Raw genomic sequence first — 25,099 nt, 5'->3', positions numbered from 1 at the left:
CTGCCCTGCCCATTGGCATGCAGCCCCTGACCAGCTGCACACCACCACATCTGCAGACAGGTGGCTACCCCTGCAAAAAGGCTTCGTAAGGCTGGTTCCTAGAGTGAACGTAAACCTTTTGAAATACATTCCAGGTGGTGCAGAAAATGCATGTGCGAAGAAAAGCCACGAGAAATATCTTGTAGCTCTGAAAGGTTCTGGACTCACATTTCCCGAAGACAAGGCTGCATGTGGAGGGCAGGAGCAAGCAGCTGGAGGCGGAAGCTCTTCAGTAGTTCAAGGTCTCTTTATTTATTTATTTACTAAAAAATCTTTGTTATTTGAAGAATCTTCTTAGACTTACAGCATTGCCACAGTTCTGCTTCTGAAAGAATTGACAGAATGCAGTCGAAACTACACAGTACCAGATACAGAGAGGAAAACAGAACCCCTTTTCAATTGCTACAGTGGGGGCATAGCTGTCAACCGTCCCTTATTTGGTGGGAAACTCCCTTATCCCAGTGCCATTTCCCGCTGCTATCCCTTATTGATGATGCCCCTTAAATTTCTCGGGTTTCATGCTTGCCCGGCTTGGGAGGGAAGCAGCGGCTCGGGGTCCTCCACAGCGAAAGAGAGCGGGTGCACAAGCTGCCGTGTTTCCGTCTCTCCCTTTTCCCCCTCAGGGGCGCGTTGTGAGGAGATGGGTAGCGGCGGGCGGGCAGGCAGCCCCTCTCTTGCGAGACTTCCGCCGCGCTGCCAGGGGAAGCCGGAGGCGGCAGCGGCGGCTGATGAGGTGGCCTGAGGGAGGAGGAAGAGGAGGGAATGGGGAGGGACGCAGAAGGGTGGCGCTTCAGCAGCCACCGCTGTTCAGCAACTGCCTCATGCCGGGCTCGTGGGTGGCGTGGGCGAGAGTCTCTCTCCCTCCGCCCCCCCCCCCGGGCAGGGAAGGGCCAATGGAACTCCTCGCGCCAGGAAGATGGCAGCCCCAACGTGCTGCTTAGCATACCCTCCAACCAGTGCAGCATCTTAATGTAGTGATTTCCTCCTCGGCATCTCTTTCATAACTCTATTTTTAGAAATCATTTGTCCATCCATAGTTCAAATTTTTACTACAAGTTTTCTGTCAATCCTACCAATGTATGTAACTCTTTACAATAGCTTTTCAGCTAAATTATAAATTTCCCCCATTCTTTATTAAAGAGGTCCTCTTCCTGGTTTCTAATTCTTCCTGTAAGCTTTGCCATCTGGACGTCGTTCATCAGTTTGCCTGCCACTCTTCTTTGGTGGGAGTTGTAGACCCTTAGGATCATCTAGTCCAACCCCCTGCAAAACACAGTCAGTCGCAGCCAAAGCAGCATGGCTCCATCAGTACCCGATTTCTGCATAAGCTAAGCCAAAATCCCTTATTTTGGCTGCTGATCCCTTATTTTCGAGGCTGCTGATCCCTTATTTTCAAATCTGTAAGTTGACAGCTATGAGTGGGGGAGTATCTCAGTTCTTGCAGAAGTAAATTGCAATGGAAGCTTTGGGTCCCTTTGATCCTATCCATTAGAAAATGTGTAAGTTTGAATGAGCGCTTAGTAATTGTGTGGCACAAGATCACATTTCATTAGCAGCAGCAGCATTACCCCCAGCAGCATGCATTTCTGCACTGTTCCAGGCATTGTCCCAAACCACACGTAGCACTTCCTAAAGTATTTACTGTTTTCCTCCTTGTATTTTATTTCCAGTATTGCTAGACCTAATGCAGCCCATGCTCGAAAGATAAATCCAAACTTACGTGGAGAGATAGAGGGGGGTATTATTTTAAAATGAAATTATCTGATTATTCTTTTGTCTAGCTGTGTGTGAAGTAGAAAAGATAATTTAATGTTTAATTTCTCAAGGTTTTGCAGGTGCTACACCAGCTTCAGGGCAAGGTGACTCTTCAGATGAGGTGAGATTTCTTCAGAAATAAAATAAAGTACAATAATATGTGAAATAAATTGAAATACCCTAATTTTTATTAATCTTGCCTTTGCTAACATGTACTGTAGACTGGTGGTGTCAGCCCTATAAGCCATTAAGCAGAAAACACAGCTCTTTGTATTTATGTAGGGCCAGTCCCTCTCTGCTTTCTCCCCTAGGAGGCTTGTTGTTAATACTGCTTTCGCTGAACTAATTTTAGCAACACTGGGGATCGCAGTGTATATAGCAACTTCTGGAAATAACGCTAACTCATTACTATGTCAGATTCACATGCTGGGGCAGGTTTTAACTAGTGTTAAGGCAGTGAAGGTTGTGTTTCAACTGCATCTTTCTAGTGCTCTTGTGTTGACAACAACGGCTTGTTCTTAACCAGATTCCTTTTCTTAGAATTTGTAGGATAGGAATACTTATTTCTAACAGGGCACTGTTAAGCATGTTTATTCAGAAGTAAGCCCTGCTGAGGTGGATGGGGTTTATTTCCTAGAAAGCATGCTTAGGATTTAACTGGGAGTAAGTCCTATTGGAACACTGAGTAGGCGTGCGTGGTATTGTTCTGCACGTTAACTATGCTAGGCAAATAACTAACAACATATGTGTGTTTATATATACACATTTTAAAAACAGAAATAATAAAGTACCTATGAGTTGCAGATGCTTCCCAAGAGCTCTTGTAAACTTGACATAGGACTCTGTAAAGTTGCTAGATTAGATGCTGAATAAACATCTTCCTGAGACCCCTTTACCTTGTAAAGAAGAGGAGTAAAGTGGGAAAAGTGGGGAAATGGGGAAAGAGCCTCCTGTTTTAGTAGTTCCGTCTCTGGTTCTAATCTAGAACTGTGTTCTTGGCTACTGGACAGGAAAGATTTTGTTGAAGCTCTTCCCACATCTGCATGCAACCAGGAGTCATATGCTGCAACTGCGTGCATCCTCTAGTTTTCCGTACACTTAGATGCTGAAGTCCTACTTTTTCTAACATGTAAATGACGGGGATCTCCCATGGCAAATAATAGTCCACCTTAAAAATAAAAGGTTCTTAACAGTAGCCTGACTTAACAGGAAACAGTGGTACCTCTGGATACGAACAGGATCCGTTCCAGAGCCCCGTTCGCATCCTGAAGTAAACGCAACCCGTGTCTGTACGGGTCGCAATTCGCCGCTTCCGTGCATGCACGTGGCGTCATTTTTATCGCATGCGCGAGTGGTGAAAGCTGGAGGTAACGCATCCTGTTACTTCCATGTCGTCGCAGAGCGCAACCCGAAAGCGCTCAATCTGAAGCTACTTCAACCCGAGGTATGACTGTATAACTGGTGAACCTTTCATTGATACTGATATCAGTGCTAGGAAAAGCTTTATGAACTCCATTTCTGCATAACAGGCTACAGTAAAAGTTGCCAGAATAAAATGCAAAAAAAGGAAAAGAAAAGTATTTTTGTTTGAAAACCTTAGTTCAAAACTTTTTGCAGTATTTTCGATTTTTTTTCAGCTTCAGGAACAAAATGAACATATTGATGGCTGCTTCAGAGTCATTTTCAGATGTAATTGCAAAATGAACATGTTGCATGTTTATAACATTTGCAAATGATTTCTGGTTAATGCTGAACTGTAATTAAACAGATTTGGAGGAGGGAAATAATTGGTTTATATCCAGAACAATTTATTAGAAGTTTGCTGTTGTTTGTGCAGCAGAGTCTGCTATGCTTTTAGCAGTGCTATTTTAAGCTAATATGTTTCAAAGTGCTGCTGTACTTTCACAGTTTTTAAAAACAAAGCTATTTTTAAGAAATGGCAGTGTAACTGAAGGTGAACTTAAATCCCTGAATTAATGAGGCCCAGCTAAAAATGAAACTTAAGACACTTCATATTCGCACAGCTTATTGTGAGGGATGGAATATGTAAGGTTAGGATTTAGACAGGAATCTGGTGCAATGATCTTTACAGGGGAAAGTCGGAATAGGAGGGTAGCACACCCTGACTTACTGCTTGTGGTGTTAGGAAGGATCATTTCAATAAAAGATGCAAATATGGGAATTTTCAAATAAAGAAACTTCAATAATTAAATGGTACAGGAAACAAATCTAAGTGCTTTATACAGTCATACCTTGGGTAACAGACGCTTCAGGTTGCACATTTTCGGGTTGCGCACTGTGCCATACCCGGAAGTACTGGAACGGGTTACTTCTGGGTTTCAGCGCATGCGCAGAAGCGCCGAATCACAACATGCGCATGTGCAGACACGGCACTGCAGGTTGCGGACGCTGCAGGTTGCGGACGTGCCTCCCGCACGGATCACGTTCACAACCCGAGCGTCCACTGTACTTGCTGGTGGCTGGATTATTTAATTTTGCCTTTCTAGTATTTAAGTGGATGCAGATCACTAAATAGTTTATTAACCTGTGTGTGTGTGCATATCCAATAATGTCTGCTAGCAAAAAGTGCTTGTGCAAGGCAAGAGTACCCAATTTTTGTTAATCACAGCTTATTAACCCATTTCTGTGTGCCCGTGTTGAACCAAGTGGTGGTTTGTACACAGAGCTGTTCCTAGAGCTTAGGAGACCCTCCTGTTATGAGATATGGCAGAGGGCTGTAGTGGATAGGGCAAAAGTTTAGGATTAGCAAAGGTTATGTACCCTTCCTTACATTATCAGAAATGGTTTCCATTAGTGCAGAACCACAACTAGATACAATCCTGTGTGTATATCTCTCTCTGAAGTAGATGTAAAATGCATATTATGGGCAAGCTTATTAAAACAAAGAGCACTTGCCTAGGAGAGAGCAAAGTCAAGGTCTCAAATAACACACTTGTAATCTTATCCAGAAAACTGTGAGTTAGCACTGGCATGCCTCGTTCAAGGCTTCTACATGTAAATAATCTAAAACAAGGACATCTGGTGAGATACTAGTAAATTCTTCAGTTGCTTGTGTTTTATCAGAGTTTCCGTTTTCAACTCTGCAAATACTAAGCGGATCTAGTTGCATCTATCTGCAAGCGAGTAAATGTACTCTGTTGCTTCTGCTTTCCTTAAAACATTGATGTATTTCAACTGTTTTTGCCTCCGTATACTTCTGTGTTGCCACATATTGGTGAGCAGGTACTGCATATGAAGACAGACTTCCCACGAGAGGCCAAAAAAATCTATGTGAGAGGTCTTTCTTTCCCATTCCTCCCATTTGCACAGTTCACAATTCTTGCAGTCTTAAGTGACTACAGTATTCTGAGTTGGCTCTGGGGACATAAAAGCTGTTCCCCCCCCCCCCAATCCCTGTACGAGGAGGAGCTGGATTGGAGACATCTTCTAGTGATAATAGTCAAGACTGTGAGAACAAGCAAGGGATGCATAGTTACCGTATTTTTTGCTCTATTAGACGCACCGGACGATTGGACTGACCTAGTTTTTAGGGGAGGAAAACAAGAAATAAGAAAGGTACGCAAAGCATCCTAAGCTAAGAGGGAGCGCAAAAGATGCCTCTTGCCCTCCTGGCTTTCTGCGAAAGCAAGCCTACTGGCTTTCCTCCCGCAAGAGCCATGCGCTCTTTAAAGGGAGCGCGGCTCTTGGGGGCTTTTCTGGGCAGCCCTTCTCCCTTCTCTGGAAAAGCCGCACACACACTCCATGTGGCTCTTTAAAGGGAGCGCTGACAGAGCCTCCCGCCTGCATTCGCTGCATAAGACGCACACACATTTCCCCTTACTTTTTAGGACGGGAAAAGTGCGTCTTAGAGAGCGAAAAATACGGTATATATGGTTGCCATCTAGGGAGGATAGATTACTAGGAAAGACCACTCAGATGCCACCCAATAGCTTTCTTTTTTATATATAAAATTTTTTATTAGTTTTTCACAGTTTTTATAAACACAAACAATACACAACACAAACAAACAAGCATACAAACAAACATGTATAGTTTCATATCCTTTTTTCTTAAACCTTATTTCACCGACTTCCCCGTACCTCCCAATTCTACATCCCAATTTCCAAATTTGTTTCAGCAAATCCTAACCCTTGGTTTTATCAAATTTCAAATAGCTTTCTGTTATCCAAGCTTTCAACATACTGGTGCCAAGTATGTTCATTTTATTCATTGTGCTGCTGAATAAAATTAATTATTAGAAAATACTAATAGTATTTAAGCATTCAAATGTTTTATGATTGCTTTCTACTTAGGCTGTGCACACGTTTCTAAGTGTGCATGTTTCTAAGCAAATGCCATTGAAACTAACAGTATTTGCATCCAAGTAAATATATTTAGGATTGGGGCAACTGACATGTAATACCTTTAACTCCAGAACTTGAATAAACCCATTAAATCAATTGGAAGATGTGCCATTCTTTGTTTTGGTTCTAAAGCCACAAGTTGAAGTCAATTCATAGAGAATCAAATAACAACAATAACAAACCCCCATAGTTCAGATTATGCATTTGTAAACATAATTAGAAGCAGCGGAAGGAATGTTTAAGGAAGATTATGAAGACCAATCCAATGAAGAATATGTCATTAAGAGTTTGAGTTCCTACAGTATTATTGGAATGAGTTGCTGCAATAATTAAACCGTTCCTTTGTTTCATTCTTTTTTCTTTGAAAAGCATATTCATAGCATATATAGTCTTTGACAGTAAGACATTTTATATTGATCCACTCTCAAACTCTTTCCATATCCCAGGAGGACCAAGATGGTAGCCAAGACGTGGGAAAACGCAAGAGGGTAAAACTAAGCAGCAGCACCAAAGGTACATGGCAGATAGTTTGTCAGCTGCTTTTGTGTTTTTGTATCTTGAGGTCACCAAGCCTGATCAGTTTTTGATCAGTCTTGGCTGAAGAATGCAGTATGAGAAAAGACTGAGAAATATGCCGGCATGACATACTTTCACCAGAATTCACTGCTGCCACCAGTGTCATGTATTGGTTGCATATGTTTCCTGTAAGCGGCCAGTAAGTTTGCAAAATGCCCCTTGATCGAACGATGAAGAGAGTTCTTAGAGTTGTATCATACGGGGCTTTTGTTTCTTCTCCACACACCCCCACCGCCACATCCCCCCATAATCTTCTTTGGTAGGTCCCCCAACTCTCTGGAGCTGATTTTGAGGGTTCCTTGGGGGTTGGAGAGGACAAGAGCAGAAGAGGAAATTCTGGTGTATGCATGGAAACCTGATGTAGCAGCAGAGCTGCAGTGTTTGATACAACCCTTAAAATGTAATTTTGTGTGTGTATGTGTATGTATATGTATATGTGTGTGTGTGTGTGTGTGTGTGTGTGTGTGTATTACACAGTATTTTCTTTGGGACAAGGCTCAGCTTTCTACGAGCTAAGTACAGTGGTACCTCTGGTTACGTACTTAATTCATTCCGGAGGTCTGTTCTTAACCTGAAACTGTTCTTAACCTGAAGCACCACTTTAGCTAATGGGGCCTCCCGCTGCCACTGCGCTGCCACTGCATGATTTCTGTTCTTATCCTGAAGCAAAGTTCTTAACCCGAGGTACTATTTCTGGGTTAGTGGAGTCTGTAACCTGAAGCGTATGTAACCCGAGATACCACTGTACAGGCATTTGATCTGGAGGTATTTGTGACTCACCACCTCTGTTTTAGGCAGAGGTTGCTGAACCAGAGGGTCTACATGGAAAAGTCTTTTTCTATTGTATTTTTCCTTATCCATTCCCCATAACTTTTTCACCTTGTAATTTCTTCTCATGATTCTCCTTTCATACTCAACTTGTACCTTATTTCTGTACCTTATTTCAACCCCCCCCCCATCATTTTCTTTCATCCCTCCTCTCTGCTCCTTTCCCCCTCACTTCTTCCTCCTTTAGCAGCTTTACTCTCTAGCGCCTTCCTTTCTATTCTCAGGTTATTTTATCACTAATAATTATAATTATAATATCTCACTTTCTAATTCTCTTCAGCAACACCCCTGGAGGCCTCCCTTCCCTTCCTCCACTCTCCTGGCCACTTTCACTTTCACTCAGCAAGCATAGAGCTCCAGGCATTGGTCCAACTAGAAAGCTTTGGCATGGGCTAGGGGGCAGGACAGTGGGACGCGGGTGGCGCTGTGGGTAAAACCTCAGCGCCTAGGACTTGCCGATCGCATGGTCGGCGGTTCGAATCCTCGCGGCGGGGTGCCCTCCCGTCATTCGGTCCCAGCGCCTGTCAACCTAGCAGTTCAAAAGCACCCCCGGGTGCAAGTAGATAAATAGGGACCGCTTACCAGTGGGAAGGTAAACGGCATTCCGTGTGCTGCGCTGGCTCGCCAGATGCAGCTTGTCACGCTGGCCACGTGACCCGGAAGTGTCTGCGGACAGTGCTGGCTCCCGGCCTATAGAGTGAGATGAGCACACAACCCTAGAGTCTGGCAAGACTGGCCCGTACGGGCAGGGGTACCTTTACCTTACCTAGGGGGCAGGACAAGGGACGCGGGTGGCACTGTGGGTTAAACCACAGAGACTAGGACTTGCCGATCAGAAGGTTGGCGGTTCAAATCCCCGTGACGGGGTGAGCTCCCGTTGCTCGGTCCCTGCTCCTGCCAACCTAGCAGTTCAAAAGCACGTCAAAGTGCAAGTAGATAAATAGGTACCGCTCCGGTGGGAAGGTAAACGGTGTTTCCGTGCACTGCTCTGGTTCGCCAGAAGTGGCTTAGTCATGCTGGCCACATGACCCGGAAGCTGTACGCCGGCTCCCTCGGCCAATAAAGCGAGATGAGCGCCGCAACCCCAGAGTCGGTCACGGCTGGACCTAATGGTCAGGGGTCCCCTTTGCTCTTTACCTTTGGGGGCAGGACAGGCAAGCGACTAGGCATTGGGCACACTGAGGCCCCTCTGAAATTGCCCCGGGAAGCATTGACGGGTCCCTGCTGTTTGAGAAACCTCGGTGCAAATTGTTATGAGCGGCTGACCCCTTCAGAATTGCACTGAATGATGTGACAAGACATGAAAGATGACTGTCTAAAAAAAAAGAAAGAAAAGATTGTAACCTAGCTGCCAGATGGCATGCAATTAGTATAATTTGCACATCGTTTTCATGGATATGGTTCATGTCAAACTGCAGTTGATGGATGTGTTGTGCCGGTTCTCAGTATTATTATGCTCACTTTGTTATCCTTAAAGACAACCCTCCACAAGCCATTCAGCCATCAGTAGTTAGGAAAAACAATTAATTTAGATATGTCTTGGTTTTCTCTCCATTACTTTACAGTACTCAGAAATGCACCTTTTTACAGTACTTTTTAAAAACAGTAGGCTATTTTGTGTGAAAAGGGTATATAGTGTGTGTTTTGATTTTTAATGCTTGCTGGATCTACTTTAGGACAAGATTGTGGGTTTGGAGGGCCTTGACTTCGGTAGAATAATAGGAACAGAATAAAGCTGAAATTCTAACCAGTGCCCATATGTACCAGATAAGTGGCCCCAGCACAGTGGGCAACCTGTAGGTTGCAGATCATTGCTTGTATCCTCCTGTATCTGCAACCTTTAATTATTCACTATGATGATCAGCAAGCTATTGTGTACACTTTTCTTCCTGTCCTCCATTTTCTGCAACTATGGTACCTAATTCTTAAGCAGCCTTTTAAGCTTTGAGCAGATGAGATGAAAAACACCGGCCTGTTTATATGATGGGGTTTGTAGTTGCTGTGTGTGATTTGAATTGTATGGAAGATTTGTACTGAAGTCTTCCTTGCAAAAAAACAACAACAACAACCCCCTGAAAATAAAGTTCCCTGGGCCAGCCAGATGTACTGATTTGCCCAATCTAGTTTTTCTCTTAGTAATAAACTCCAGACTTTTTCTTTTTTGTTAGTAGAAAAATATTAAAGAGTTAACAATACTTCTTAACAACCTCCTTCCAATTTTATTACTTGTTTTTGTACAGATCAATCCATTATGGATGTTTTGAAGCATAAATGTTTTCTAGAAGAATTATTATTTTGGACAATAAAATATGAATTTCCCCAGAAGATGGTAACTTTCTTACTCAACATGCTTCCAGATCAGGATTATAAGGTATTTGTGTGTTTCCTCTTTCCTTTCCTGTCAGAACACTTCCCCCCTTCAGTTTGCATACAGTTCCCCATTGCAGTTTGCATTGGGCACGGGGTAGGTATTGCAGAACATCTTCGAAAGCAGCATTTATTTATTTTTACTGTAGCATAAGGTTGCTGGTTGAAAATAGCGCAAAAGAACATAAATAGCTCAGACTAAGTTAGAAGGAACAAATTTAAAAACCTGTAAAAATGCCTGTTTCTTTTATGAGCCATAATTGGAAGGAGTGCTGTCTCTGTAGCTGGTGCTTCCTCACGGCTGGCATGCAATAGCTTGCAGTTACTGTTCTTTGAGTTGCAGAGCTAGGATGTGGAAACTAGCTGCCCCTTTAGTTTTCTGAAACACAGTGCAAAATTTCAACCGTTAATGGAGCCCACAAAAAAGGTTAAGATTTGTACACATTTGATGGTTTCTTAGTGCTTGAGTGCTTTGGATAGCTCCAACTTATTCTTAAGGGCTTACCATATATGATAACAGGTGCCAGTTCAGACTGCTTAATAAACTGCATTACGAACAAGGCTCATTCCCCTTTCACATAGCAGATTCTCTTTCTTGGCCGGATTGACTCTTCTGTTAACTCTAGGTTTTCCATTTCATCTGAATCAGCAAACTATGGCTAACTGCTTCAGGATATGAAGCCACAATTCAATTCACAATTCCTAGCTTGTTCCAGATACATTAACCATTGTTTCCTGGTTGGGTTGTAACAGGAATCTATACTTAGCTGAAGACTTCCTGGCTTGTTTCCTTGTGCAAAGTAATAATAATAATTTTATTATTTATATCCCACCCATCTGGCTGGGTTTCCTCAGCCACTCTGGGAAGCTTAAAACACATTAAAAATTGTAAAACATTAGACATAAAAACTTCCCAATACAGGGTTGCCTTCAGATGTTTTTCTAAAAGTCAGATAGTTGTTTATTTCCTTGACGTCTGATGGGAGAACGTTCCACCAGGTGGGTGCCACTACCGAGAAGGCCTTCTGCCTGGTTCCCTGTAGCTTCACTTCTCGCAATGAGAGAACCGCCAGAAGGCCCTTGGAGCTGGACCTCAGTGTCCAGGCTGAACGATGGGGGTGGAGACACTCCTTCAGGTATACTGGGCTGAGGCTGTTTAGGGTTTTAAAGGTCAGCACCAACACTTTGGATTGTGCTTGGAAACGTACTGGGAGCCAATGTAGGTCTTTCAGGACCGGTGTTATATGGTCTCGGCAGCCACTCCCAGTCACCAGTCTAGCTGCCGCATTCTGGATTAGTTGTAGTATCCGGGTCATCTTCAGAGGTGTCATCACGTAGAGTGCATTGCAGTAGTCCAAGCAGGAGATAACTAGAGCATGCACCACTCTGGCGAGACAGTCCGCGGGCAGGTAGGGTCTCAGCCTGCGTACCAGATGGAGCTGGTAGATAGCTGCCCCGGACACAGAATTGAAGTGAAATGACTGTGTTCAGGGGCAGAAGGTTTGTTCATATTCCACCTGGTTACATTGAGATGTAATTGTACCAACATGCCCATTGTGTCCTCTAGATGATACTTACCTGGACATTTGGTCCTCATTAACAGATTTTTAAAAAGCATTCATGTTAGCAGAAGTATAGTCTGATACAATGCAGAGTGAGGCACACATAAAGTACATTGAAATAATTGGATTGGGCCACATGTACTTGGAAAGTAATTGCATTGCATGGCATCCTAGTCTTGGTTTTGTGCAACAACTGGTTTAATATACTTTCAGTAACACTTCTTATTGAGACTTGTTCGGGGGTTGGGAATGCAAATGGTAATGCTAACCTTTATTTTATCCCCTGCAGATTGCTTTTACTAAAACCTTTGTGCAGCACTACGCTTTTATTATGAAAACCCTGAAGAAAAGCCATGAATCGGATACCATGTCTAACAGAATAGTACATATTAGTGTCCAATTGTTCAGCAATGAGGAGCTGGCACGCCAAGTGACAGAGGAATGCCAGCTGCTTGATATTATGGTTACTGTCCTACTGTACATGATGGAGAGTTGCCTTATTAAAAGTGAGCTGCAAGGTGAGTCGAATTCAGAATTTGCTTTAAGAGCACTAGAGAGGCACACACAGAATATTCTCAGCCTGTATTTAAGCTTCTTTTTGTAAGGGGGATGCAATCTGTTGGACTCCATGCTAGCAGTTGACAGGGCTAGAGTCCAAGGTGGGCCACCCTTTCGTCTCTCTTACCCTGTTCCCTTCTTTCCCACTTGCTTCCCCATCCTCTGCACTCCCATGAAATTAGACCCAAGTGCCACAGTTTACCCACCTGTGGGCTATAGTGGAGGAGGGTCTGTTTTAAGCTTTCCAGCTGAAAGAGTGAAAAATGGCTAAAATAGAAGGAAAACAGCCCCATCATCCTTCCCCTTCCATTCCTCTACCAGAACATGCAGACAGAGAGACTGCTTTGTGTAAAAGAGAGAAAATGTTGGAGATGATCATTACTGCTGTAGTCTTAGACATAAAGACCAGATTCAGAGTTCACTGCATCCAGGAAGTCCGCATGGAACTTAACTAGCATGCAGACACCTTGTGAGGTTTGGGAGAAACAAGGAAGGTGGTTGTAAAGTGAATGAGGAAGTACTGATACAGGTAGAAGCTCTGTTTTGCACGCTCCATCAGTGTGTATGTTTAACATTGGCAGTCTTAACATTTATGTCTTCGAAACCACTTTACTTGCCTTTTAGATGAGGAAAACAGTTTGCATGTAGTAGTGAACTGTGGGGAAGCTCTACTCAAGAACAACACCTACTGGCCACTTGTCAGCGACTTTATAAATATCCTTTCACACCAGAGCGTGGCTAAGAAATTTTTGGAAGACCACAGGCTATTAGTAACATGGATGAACTTTGTATCATTTTTCCAAGGTATGCGTCACTTTTGCTAATTATGTGCCCTAGTATTGACTGTCCAACTATATATACCTATATATACCTAGATAGGGTTTAGGGGATGCAGGTGGCGATGTGGTCTAAACCACTGAGCCTCTTGGGCTTGCCGATCAGAAGGTTGGTGGTTCGAATCCCCGCGATGGGGTGAGTTCCCGTTGCTCTGTCCCAGCTCCTGTCTACCTAGCAGTTCGAAAGCACACCAGTGCAAGTAGATAAACAGGTACCGCTGTGGCGGGAAAGTAAACGGTGTTTCCGTACGCTCTGGCACTTGTTACGGTGTCCCATTGCACCAGAAGCTGTTTAGTCATGCTGACCACATGGCCCAGAAAGCTGTCTGGACAAATGCCGGCTCTCTCGGCCTGAAAAGCGAGATGAGTGCCACAACCCCAGCCTTTGACTGGACTTAACCATCCAGGGGTCCTCTACTTTTTACCTTAGATAGGGGTTTGATGACTAACTTTCATTTTCTGGGTGTTTGAATTGTATACGCTGCGAAAAAGATGGTGTACTGGTTAGCTGTAACTTTGTGCAACCTTGTCTTGATCTTTTAAGGAATGAATTTAAACAAGAGAGAACTTAATGAGCATGTTGAGTTTGAATCACAGACCTACTATGCTGCTTTTGCCGCTGAGCTTGAGGCCTGTGCCCAGCCAATGTGGGGGCTACTATCACACTGCAAAATCAGGGTAAGCTGAACACTACCTCCCCCTTTGCTTCTCTAGTGATTAAATATTTTAAATGTGAAATAGCAGTTTTAGAAAGTTGTACACTCTCCTTGTGTTAAGTTGGTACACACACCCCAGTGCCCGTTGTGTACCTTGCAGTTAATATGATAGCATTGTGCTCTTAGCTTAACACCCTTAAATTTTTATTTAATCAACTATATTCGTCAAGGTGAGCAGTAAAACTCCTTTTGAGGGTATGCTTGTTAATCTGTTGTCCTGTTACTGAAAATGTGTTCAGGTGCTTTATTAGTTATGTTGTGCAAATAATAAATAGAATGCTTTCATGTTTTTGATGGAAGTCCTTCAAAAATGCGCCTTTTTATCAAACAGAGAAATGCAGGTCCAGTGACTCCAGTTTGAAAGTACATTTATTCTCTCAGCCCCCACCGCCAAGAGCACAGAATGAGTTAACATTCCTGAAGAATTGTTGTCAGAGACCATGGTTTCGTTTTGGTTTCTGTTTCTTTTACTTTGATCGCACAGTATTGTATAATTGTTATCAGTAGGTTGAAACATCCCCCTCCCCCAGATATCAGATTGCCGATCATATCCATAAATAAATATTGGTTCTCGACCCTGAGGGTGTACATGAGGTGAGACTAGAAACAGGACTCCGGTTCCAAATCATACATTGGGAGAGGAGAGGAAAGGGAAGGGATGCTTGCGCCCTCTAGCAAATTTTGCTGTGTCGTTTAACTTCAGAGAGTTCATTTTTCCATTTGTGCAACCTTTGTATCCCGCTTCAGGAGACGCAGGAATACACACGAAACGTTGTTAGATACTGCCTAGAAGCACTCCAGGATTGGTTTGATGCTATCAACTTTGTGGATGAGGTTTGTGTGTCTAATGTATTTGACTTTGCATTACGGAGTAGGGTCTTCTTTTAAAATTTGGAAGCATCTTCCCTTCAAACCTATCTTGCACGCACCTCCATTCCACCCTCTCTTATTGCAAGAGATTTCCCTGAGCCAAGCTACCCGGTGGAGGGTTGCTTTTGTGTCTGTAGCAATAAAAGAGCGCAGCGCCACAATTTCTGGAGTAAAAGCAGAAGTGTATGTGCGCGTGTCGAAGTTTTGGGTTTTACCAGACGAGAGGAAATAATGAGTGATTTAATAGTGTGCAAAATGGAATTGTTTATTCCTTTGAATTGTAAGCGACCTTTGTTTCCATTGCAGCCTACTCCTAATCAGGTCACTTTTCATCTGCCTCTGCATCGTTACTATGCCATGTTTCTAAGTAAGGTAAGTGAATGGTTTTTTGCAGAATAGGTTTTTTTTTGGGGGGGAAAGAGGCATTATTTAGGTAGACACGTCCAGATCAAATATGTACATATTTTGTTTGTAGGCTGTTAAATGCCAAGAGCTAGATCTCGATTCCCTCCTTCCAGACCAGGAGATGTTGATGAAGCTCATGGTTCACCCACTTCAGATTCAGGTAAGTTGGCCAAGTATTTCTCTCTCTCTGCATGTATCACCTCTGTGATGTGTCAAGCGGTAATCACAAATAGCGAGCAGATACAGAGGGTAACATCCAATTACGTACATCCACAGTCAATACAGAAATTTGCTTGCACAATGGGAATTTTTGGTTTCTCCTCTCCCCCCTCCAGCCTCTTGTGTGGCCTCAGAAGATGCTTTGGTGGCTCTCCGAATCCTCCAAAGCAAATTGGGGGCGGGGGGGGGGCTGCAAGGGAGAGAAAAGGAAGGAGATGCCCCATTGTATCTACATTGGATTTCACTCATGGTTCATTGCCTCAGACAGTTTTTCACCACTGGAAGCCATTGATTTGTGGCTGAATGTAACTGAGTGCTAAGGGCATGGATATCTGAATAACTGCAAGTTCATTCCCACATTGTATGTACAGCACTCTTTGTTTTCCACATATGGATCACAATAACGAGTGAGAAATGTTTGGGTGATTCTATTGAATTAGCAAGAGGTAAAGTGAAGGCCAAAAGCGAGAGTTTATCTGAGAACAACACAGAAAAAAGTTAGACGGTATAAATAAGCAGGGAAAATATTCAGATCCTGTGGAACAACTGCTCAGTAGTTGCAGTTAAAAATGTGATTACATCCTTGGTTGTGGCTGACATTTTGTCTGGATGGCATCCTATGTATTAGTGAAAGTCACAGGGGAGAAAGATTGCTATGTTTGCTATGTTGGTTTTGCAGTGCCTCCGAAGTCTAGTGTGCCACCACGGATTGAAATATTCTGCAAAAAGCTGTGTGATCAGCTACAAAAATATATTCTCAGCTTTTCAAGTTTTTAACACTGCAAAATAGTATGCCTAAGCAACAGGTAGCATGTTGAGCTGAAACAGCTTTCTTTTTCCTCTTTCTGGTAGGCAAGCCTCTCTGAAATCCATAGTAATATGTGGGTAAGGAACGGCCTGCAGATTAAAGGACAAGCCATGACTTATGTGCAGTCCCACTTCTGTAATTCCATGATTGATCCTGACATTTATCTGTTACAGGTAGGTCAGTACTTTTTGTAACCTCATCTGCTCTATGTTATTAGATAGCTAAACAGTAATAACTAATATATATATGTTCTCTCCCCTCCCCCCCGAAAACAGGTTTGCGCTTCAAGACTTGACCCAGATTATTTCATTTCCTCAGTTTTTGAAAGGTAAGATACTGTTGAAAAGAACACACCGTCTAAGCAATGTCTGCCTTGTGGTTTAAATACACCATGGGGGCTCTTTAATTCACATGTGGTGGCAGTGAAAATTTGCAAAAAAAATATCTGGGTAATGGTATATGACAAATTTAAAAAGTGCACTTTCCCCCAAAAAACCAGAAGCATTCCAGTTAGCAATAGTAGGTCAGGAAACAAAGTTAAAAACTTACTTCTATACGGAACAGCAGCTGCAAGAATAGTGTACGCAAAAATGTGGAAAGAGAAGGCTATCCCAACAAAGGACCAATGGCTGCTTAAACTAATAGAATACGTCGAACTAGTATGTACGGCAGCCAATTGAAGAAATAATGATGGGAAGATAGTAACAAGTGAGTGGGAACAATTGGAAGAGTGTTTAAATGGAAGTGGTATTAAGATAAATCTACAAGCAGGGATAAATCTGTAGTCGTCAGCAGCAGACACAATAAAGCAGAGGTCACCAACGTCCGGCCCGGGGGCCGGATAAGGCCTGAGACCCTCGTTTATCCAGGCCCCCGCCACCCACTCTTACCAGTGCGGTGCGGCGTGGGGACCCACTTCCAGGTCGGAGGAGCACCGGAAACAGCTTGTGCACATGCAGAGGAATAGCCACCTGATGCCCCCGGAGCGCAGCGGGAGTTCGCGCTGCGCTCCGAAGGCTTGCGGATAGCCGCCTGATTCCTGGAGAGTGAGAGGGGTCGGTGCACACCAATCCCTCTTGCTCTCCAGGCTTCGCTTCGCTGGAGAGGCGCTGCACAGTTTTCCCTCTCTGCGCAGCGCCCCTTCAGCGAAGCGGGAGGAGAAATGGAAGGGGCTCCATTTCTCCTCCCGTTTCGCTGAAGGGGCGCTGCGCAGAGAGGGGGAGAATTTTTTTTCCTGTTCTCCCCCTCCTATGATCCGGTGCGTCCTATGGTCTGGTGCGTCCTGTGGAGCAAAAAATACGGTAATTGTTTTGATTATCTTGATGTCTGGAGACATGGAATGGAGAGTGGAATATTTGTAAAACAGTTTGGGTTGCCATTGAAGGGGAGTAGTTTTGGACACCAGCAGTGGATCCCCTCATTGGAGAAAGTGGCAACTTTGAGCGGATGGCTTTTATCCATGGGGTGCGTCAGTGGGTTAACCCCACCCTCTGTGTGCTATGGTTCTAGTTCAAACTGGGTTACCAAACAAACAAACAAAGCATGTAATACTAATTGGAAAGACATTTTTAATGTTTAAAAGTAAACATGCACATTTCTGTTTGCCTGGATATCGGTTGCCCTTGGGTGATGAGCTAATTGCAAAATGGTGCCTTCACTCCAGCTTCTCTCAGGGCACTGCTGATTTCCTGGCTAAAATGCAACAATGATGTTTATCCTGAAGATGCAAGGGCCAGACGACAGCCCATCTGCCTTAATGTGCCCATATTCGCACGTGTGCATCCTCTCTTTTCTGGCCTTGGTATTGTAGCGCTGTTGTGTTTCTGAAGAAGGGGCTGATGAGATGCATTCCAGCGCTATGGAGACAGTGTGCTCCCTCCTCCCCATCCTTTGTTTATGGCTTAGGGAATAGAGACGGGCAGCAGGCATTTCACAGTACAGTGGTACCTCTGGTTACGTACTTAATTCGTTCCGGAGGTCCGTTCTTAACCTGAAACTGTTCTTAATCTGAAGCACCACTTTAGCTAACGGGGCCTCCTGCACCACCGCCACGTGATTTCCGTTCTCATCCTGAAGCAAAGTTCTTTACCTGAGGTAGTATTTATGGGTTAGCAGAGTCTGTAATCTGAAGCGAGATACCACTGTACCTTGGTTTGCATACGTCTTGGTTTGCATACATTTTGGATTACAAACACATCAAACCCAGAAGTGTGTGTCCCAGTTTGCAACCTTTTTTTGGATTACACCCCACCCTTTTTTTCTTTTTCTTTTTTTGGATTATGAACAAAAAAATTTGGGAGGCCCCATTGGCGAAAGTGCGCCTTGGGTTACAACCTGTTACAGACCTCCGGAACGGATTATGGTTGTAAACCAAGGTACCACTGTACAGTGGTACCTCAGGTTACAGATGCTTCAGGTTACAGGATCCTCTAACCCAGAAATAAGTTTTAACCCGAGATACCACTGTACGGCATTTCATTGGAAACTCGGTGTCAAATGTATCTAAGCACCCTCCGACCTGCTCCCTCTGTGTTAAGGTTTGGGAAAAGGCTGAGAGACTGTGAATTGGGAGCAGATGTTGCATGGCAGCTCTGGGGCATGTAGGGAAGGAGAAAAGTAGAGCTATCTGTAGGCAAACATAGCAAAAAGTGTGCGATAACCCATTAAAAAAATCCCAAATTTCAATGGAAGGTTGAATCTTGTACTGTGCGCCAGATGTTGCAGAGTGTAATGGCACAGAGAGACATTTGTTACTTCTTTTTTTTAAAAAAATAGACAGTCGTTTATCCTCCCAGATCTCATGGTGGTATACACTAGGCATGAGTAAAATATATCGTGCCAAAACCACAATAGAGTAATAGTCATCCTCATAAAAACAGTTAGAGGCAACCAAAAACAAGCAGGCTAAATGACAGCGAACATCAAGTAAGCAAGTTGCACTTCAATATTCGCTGCTGCTGCACTGTGTGAAGTTAAGGGGTCTCCGTTTGATCATGTCTGGATGGGCAAATGCCTGGGAGCCTTGTGAGCTTCCTGGAGGAGCAACAGGAAATGTTCTCAAATTATTAACCGTACTAGATTTTCTAAAATTCATATTTTCCTCACCTGTAGGTTCAAGGTGGTTGACCTCTTAACAATGGCTTCCCAACATCAGAATACAGTGCTAGATTCAGAGCATGAGAGATCGATGTTAGAAGGCGCCTTAACATTTCTCGTCATTCTTTTAAGTCTCCGTTTACACTTGGGTAAGATTAATTGGCTTTCTGCTTTACTTCTAGTAATATCTATGTCGGGGTAGGAATGGTCACAGGCACCAGTGTTTAGGTAGGAATGGTGATGGAAACCTCAGCCAAAAGCACTTGCTAACTCTAAATGTTATTGACTTGTTTCTCGGAACCTTCGCCTTTGTTAGTCCCTCTTGGTGGAAGCCAAAAGTTGTGGTTGCCCACTAAGTTGTGTTTATTTAGTCAGTCTCCATTCTTGTAACTTGAATCCATTGGTTTGGGTCCTCGCTTGCTCGATCCTCCTTGTGACAGATCTTTAGATATTTGAAGCTGGCTATCCTCTCTCTTTTCAGTCTCCTCTTTACTATACTATACATGCCCAGTTCCCTCAACCATCCCTAATAAGGCTCTAAATCAGGCATAGGCAAACTCGGCCCTCCAGATGTTTTGGGACTACAACTCCCATCATCCCTAGCTAACATGACCAGTGGCCAGGGATGATAGGAGTTGTAGTCCCAAAACATCTGGAGGGCCGAGTTTGCCTATGCCTGCTCTAAATCCTTGTTTCTTATTGATACTCTGTGGATTAACAGCCCAATTTTTTTAAAAAAATCAAGTCATAGCATTTTTTAAAAACTCTTTTACTGTAAAACTGAATGCACTTCTAGGTAGTAATAACTCCACCTCCGCTTCCTATCTTATGGTATGTATTATATGGTTATGTTAATTTACCTTTCAATTTCTCCTAGGAATGACTGATGATGAGATTCTTCGGGCAGAGATGGTAGCTCAGCTCTGCATGAATGACAGGACTCATAGTTCTCTACTGGACCTCATATCCTTGGAATGTTGTTAAATGCATTTTTTCTGTGACTAATTAACAGGATTCATGTATTGTTCTTCTCTTTGGTGTACAACAAGTAAGACTATTAGAAGCAATTTTGAATGCCTTGAAACAATATTAGCATATAATTTTCATATGAAAAGTTGCATGTTGAGCTTGCAATGAAATTTGATGTTGTACTGAGCTGGAGATATATATCACACACATATATATTATACACACACACACACACACCCCATAAGCACTCTAGTCTTTCTAACTCTGGTCTAGGAATATAAATCATCACCTTTCTTCCAACCTTCTGATTCAAAAGGATAGATTTCGGATTTACAACTGTGTTTGCCTTTCCATTGAATTAAACTGCCTTCCCCAGATTGGGTTTTTGCACTCCAGGGAGTAATTGGGCAATATGCCAGGACAAAAATAAATAAATACTAGTGTTACCTGGTTTGTTTGAAATCCAAATTTCAGTCTTTTAAAAAACTGTAATGTACATGAAGACCCAGAAGGGTGCAGTATAGTGTTCTCCTTCTGGTGAGATAATCTTCCATATTTAAACATGTGAAATCTGTCTTCCTCCCCTGTTAGCAACCAAAGGGTGAGATTTCAGAAAAACCACAACTAGCCAAGGCTTTAGTGTCATTGCACAGCTTTCTTTTTCTTACCGATGTGCATATCCTTAATCTAGTGTAATGTGGATTAAGATGGATTAGTAATACCACTATATTCATGCAATTATGTCCTTAAACCAATTAACATTTTGCAACTGTGATGGGGTCATTTTTCAGAATGATGGACATTCTTTGGTTTTTTTGTTACAGCTTCCTAGCTCCTCTGGAATTTAGTTATGTATCTAACCATTCTCTTAGTCTGAATTGTACAAACATGTATTTGAAATCTATGTGCCGCCTCCAAGAAAACCTTCAACGTTAACACTTAAAATGATGGATCGAACACCATTTAATTGTGCAATATAGACCTCTTCTGGTGAAGTGAAGCAACTGCAGAAATCCCTGTTGTTTCTTCCCACCAAAAGACATGCTTATACAGTGGTACCTTAGTTCTCGAACAAATTGGCTCCCGATTGCCGAAAAACGAAGTACGTGTTCCGGTTTCCAAACGTTTTTCAGAAGCCGAACGTCTGATGCGGCTTCCGCTTGAGTACAGGAAGCTCCTGCAGCCAATTGGAAGCTACGCCTTGGTTTTCGAACGGTTTTGGGAGCCGAACAGATTAAGTTTGAGAACCAAGGTGCCACTGTAGAATCATGGAAGGATTCTAATCCATCTAATCCAACCCTCTTCAATGCCGGAACCTTGATCGACCCACAACCCTGAGATTAAAAGTCTCATGCTCTACCGACTGAGCTATTAAAAAATGGCTGTGTATTTCTAGATGAAGTTTGGTATGCATGTGGGGATGATTAGGGAGGCAGGAGAGGATATATACTTTAATGAAATCCTTCCTAACTTCCATATTCTAGCAGAGTTCCAAACATCCCCCTTTTTAAATTACACAGCAGTCAGTTTGTTGCTGACTCATCTGAGTCTTACTATTAAAGATTCCTTCCTGGTAAAATCCCATCTAATCCCTCTTAAAAAGAATAAACAATAGAATCTGATTTAACGTTAATATAAAAGTAGTTTACTCACAGATTCATTCAGGTTCACAGACATATCCCTGAAGGCAGGCTTAGGTTGCATAACAACTAGAACTATTCCATAAAGAAGTTAGTCCCAAGTGACTGCAACTGAGCAGTCACTTTTCCAAACACACAGCAACATCCAAAATGGAGAACACACACTGATCAGAACATGGAGGCTGTGTTCTCCTCCATGCTAGTACAACAGACTACACCCTCTTCAAGTCTATCCCAGCTCAGGAAGTCTTCTCCTGAGTGGTGCAAAACATCCCCTAACATGTCCACTGTAGGAAAGTTGTACAGTGGACGCTCGGGTTGTGAACGCGATCCGTGTGGGAGGCACGTTCGCAACTCGCAGCATTCACAACCTGCACGTCTGTGCATGCGCGGGTCGCAATTCGGTGCTTCTGCGCATGCACAAAGCTCTGTTGAGTTCTTCTGCACATGCGCAAGCGCCGAAACCCGGAAGTAACCCATTCCGGTACTTCTCGGTTTGGCACGGTGCGCAACCCGAAATCATGCAATCCGAAGCGTCTGTAACCCAAGGTATGACTGTACTTGACTGCAGTTTTACATCCCACAATGCAGTGGCGACTTTTTGTAACGGAAAGCACTCCTCCTCACACAAGGCAAGGCATGCAATTTCTGCTGAGCCCCACCACCCCACGCATGCGCGCTGGCAGGCCTCCACAGTGTCCCATATATGTATACTGTTTCAGGGGATCAACCAACCCTCAAGTACAGCTAGAGTGGGTGCTAGAGTGACTAGGGGGAGTTGAAAAACAATATGCTTCCCGAGAGGCGGAGGGCGATCTTTACCACATGTGGTGGACCCTGTGGTAAAGTGAATTTTTTTTGGGAATTAATTTACAATGAACTCAAGAAAAATTTTAAATATACTTTTCCAAAAAAGCCCTAAGCCTTTCTGTTGGGGTTGATGGGGAAGGAAATTTTAAAAAATGATCAAAAAAAATTTATGTATGCCACAGCGGCAGCAAGGACTATGCTGGCCCAGAATTGGAAAGCAGAAGTAATACCTACCATTGCGGAATGGCAGGTCAAGATGATGAGTTACGCAGAACTGGCCAGATTGTGGGGAAGAATTTGAGACCAGGATGAACAGAAGTTTCAAGAAAGTTGGAGTAAATTTATGGTGTACATAAGAGATAACTGTAAAACCTTAAAGACACTGGCAGGACTGGAATAATTCTTACAACGTATGGCAAATATAAAGTTAAATTAATAGAATACGCGATGTAAGAAGACATAAGATACTTGCCAAAGGGGTGGAGGTCAGTCGGAAGCTCGGCAGAGCTAAAGGTAACTATGTGGCATGTGTATTATAAGTGTATGTTTAATGAAAATTAAAAAAAATTACTGGTAAAAAAGAAAGAAAGAAGAAGAAAAACAATATTCTGCCCCACCTTGCAGAAGCAGAAGTGTTTTCTTACTAGTTCAGGGCCACCATTGGATACAACCCGAATAAAGTTAATATATGCAATGCTCATGGGAACGAACACCTTTGTGTTGAAAATATTTGGCAATTGTTGTTTACCTTAACACGAGGATCACATTCCAGAAAACCCAAATCCGAAAAGTGGCATTATTCCTGGGAGTTTAAGCTTTGAATCAATGCTGTCAGCTGTAGCTGATTTTAAGGCTCCTGTGTTTGAACCTGGGGGCTCTATGCAGCAAGGAATGTATACACCTAAAGGTATGTTCAGTTTTTATGGGTGTTTTAGTGGGAATCTGCAATATATGTATGGGTTCTTAATGAGCTGGTATTAATTACAATTCTAGAAATTAATTATTGTTATTTATTTATACCCCGCCCATCTGGCTGGGTTTCCCCAGCCACTCTGAGCAGCTTCCAATAGAATATTAAAAACACAATAAAACATCAAGCATTAAAAACTTCCCTAAACAGGGCTGCCTTCAGACGTCTTTTAAAAGTAAGATAGTTGCTTATTGCCTTGACATCTGATGGGAGGGTATCTCTAAGATGTAAACAGCCTAGAGATAGTTGACTTCAGTTGCGTATTATGTGAATTTTGGTGGATTAATAAAAAAATTCAGAATTTCATTGTTGTTACATGCTTTCAACTTTTTTGCTTTTCCTTCCCTAATTCCTCTGTTTAAACAAGTGGTTGTTTTTCACACTTTGAACACCATCATGATATGTACAAGAACCAAAATAGTTGATCGGCGAACAGGATACATTGTAATTGTGTATGTTGAGTAATGATAATAAAGATATGTGTTTGAGGATGTTGGCACAAAACTGAAACACTTAGTTGCTGAAAACCTTCATTGTGGTTCAGCATGCACGTAGGTTAAGCCAAACCTTATCTAAACATAGACAAACATGTGGGCACTGAGGGAAAAAATAATTGTGACTGTGCTACTCCTTCCCCAGTCCTGCTGCTGCCATGCTACCCAGTGCTAAGTTGCAATTTGGCTTAGCATTATGTGTGATCCCATGCTCATGGTTTGTCTTGTTTTAGACAAACCAACAGTTGTATCTAGAGCAAAGTTAAACCATAAACCTCAGGGCCAGCTTTAGAGCATCCCATTTGATGGTGCTCTTGTGCCTACCAGATATGGGAGCATTATTCTTATCCAAAAGGTATTTCAGAGTGAGCACTAGGACGTCTCCAAGATCCAACGTAAGTGTGGCCGTACTTAAGATTGGATTTGAGGAGTGGACTGTCCATTGAGTAGTCTTGTGTGTGCACACGTTATGTGTATTACATTACAGTGGTACCTTGGGTTAAGTACTTAATTCGTTCCGGACGTCTGTTCTTAACCTGAAAGTGTTCTTAACCTGTAGCATCACTTTAGCTAATGGGGCCTCCTGCTGCCGCCGCACTGCCGGAGCACGATGTCTGTTCTCATCCTAAAGCAAAGTTCTTAACCCGAGGTACTATTTCTGGGTTAGCGGAGTCTGTAACCTGAAGCGTATGTAACCCGAGGTACCACTGTATTTCTTATCAGTTGTGGTATGAGAGTGGTTTGCCTCAGTTTTAGGTTGTTTTCATGCTTGATTAGAAAGCAAATGGGCGTTTTAACTGATACTCCAAGGGAGAGGTAAGGGAGAACTTCTTGTAGAGTGTCAATGTTTTCCTGCCTCTTGGAACTGGAGAAGTACAGTTCCACTTGGTGATTTTGTAGTGCCCGCCTTTTGGATAAAACTAAGAGTTCCTTCTCATTAATGTGTCCTCCTTCTTATTCGTGTTGTTATTTGAAGTACAGTGGTACCTTGGGTTACATACACTTCAGGTTACATGTGCTTCAGGTTACAGACTCCGCTAACCCAGAAATAGTACCTCGGGTTAAGAACTTTGCTTCAGGATGAGAACAGAAATCGTGCTGTGGCAGTGCGGCGACAGCAGGAGGCCCCATTAGCTAAAGTGGTGCTTCAGGTTAAGAACAGTTTCAGGTTAAGAACAGACCTCCGGAATGAATTAAGTACTTAACCTGAGGTACCA

At 43.0% G+C, this 25,099-nt stretch overlaps 1 protein-coding gene and 1 long non-coding RNA gene across 2 annotated transcripts in view; one reads left to right on the top strand and one right to left on the bottom strand.

Moving 5' to 3' along the window:
* LOC308582320 overlaps positions 1 to 25,099 on the bottom strand; it is a 211,644-nt gene that overhangs the window by 68,436 nt on the left and 118,109 nt on the right. The gene's annotated exons all lie outside the window — the stretch shown is intronic.
* Positions 1 to 25,099, top strand: part of UBR3 (ubiquitin protein ligase E3 component n-recognin 3) — a 94,026-nt gene that overhangs the window by 11,132 nt on the left and 57,795 nt on the right. The window contains 15 exon segments of the mRNA XM_081184375.1: positions 135 to 281; positions 1,866 to 1,915; positions 6,605 to 6,671; positions 9,803 to 9,933; positions 11,781 to 12,009; positions 12,674 to 12,853; positions 13,430 to 13,563; positions 14,349 to 14,435; positions 14,778 to 14,843; positions 14,947 to 15,036; positions 15,948 to 16,076; positions 16,179 to 16,231; positions 19,015 to 19,148; positions 19,877 to 19,974; positions 23,193 to 23,325. Of these exon segments, the coding sequence (XP_081040501.1) occupies positions 135 to 281; positions 1,866 to 1,915; positions 6,605 to 6,671; positions 9,803 to 9,933; positions 11,781 to 12,009; positions 12,674 to 12,853; positions 13,430 to 13,563; positions 14,349 to 14,435; positions 14,778 to 14,843; positions 14,947 to 15,036; positions 15,948 to 16,076; positions 16,179 to 16,231; positions 19,015 to 19,148; positions 19,877 to 19,974; positions 23,193 to 23,325 (1,728 nt within the window).

This window comes from Podarcis bocagei (genome assembly GCF_964188305.1).
Source record: "Podarcis bocagei genome assembly, chromosome: 1".
NCBI classification, from domain to species: domain Eukaryota; kingdom Metazoa; phylum Chordata; class Lepidosauria; order Squamata; family Lacertidae; genus Podarcis; species Podarcis bocagei.
This window is presented reverse-complemented; position numbering and strand designations above follow the sequence as displayed.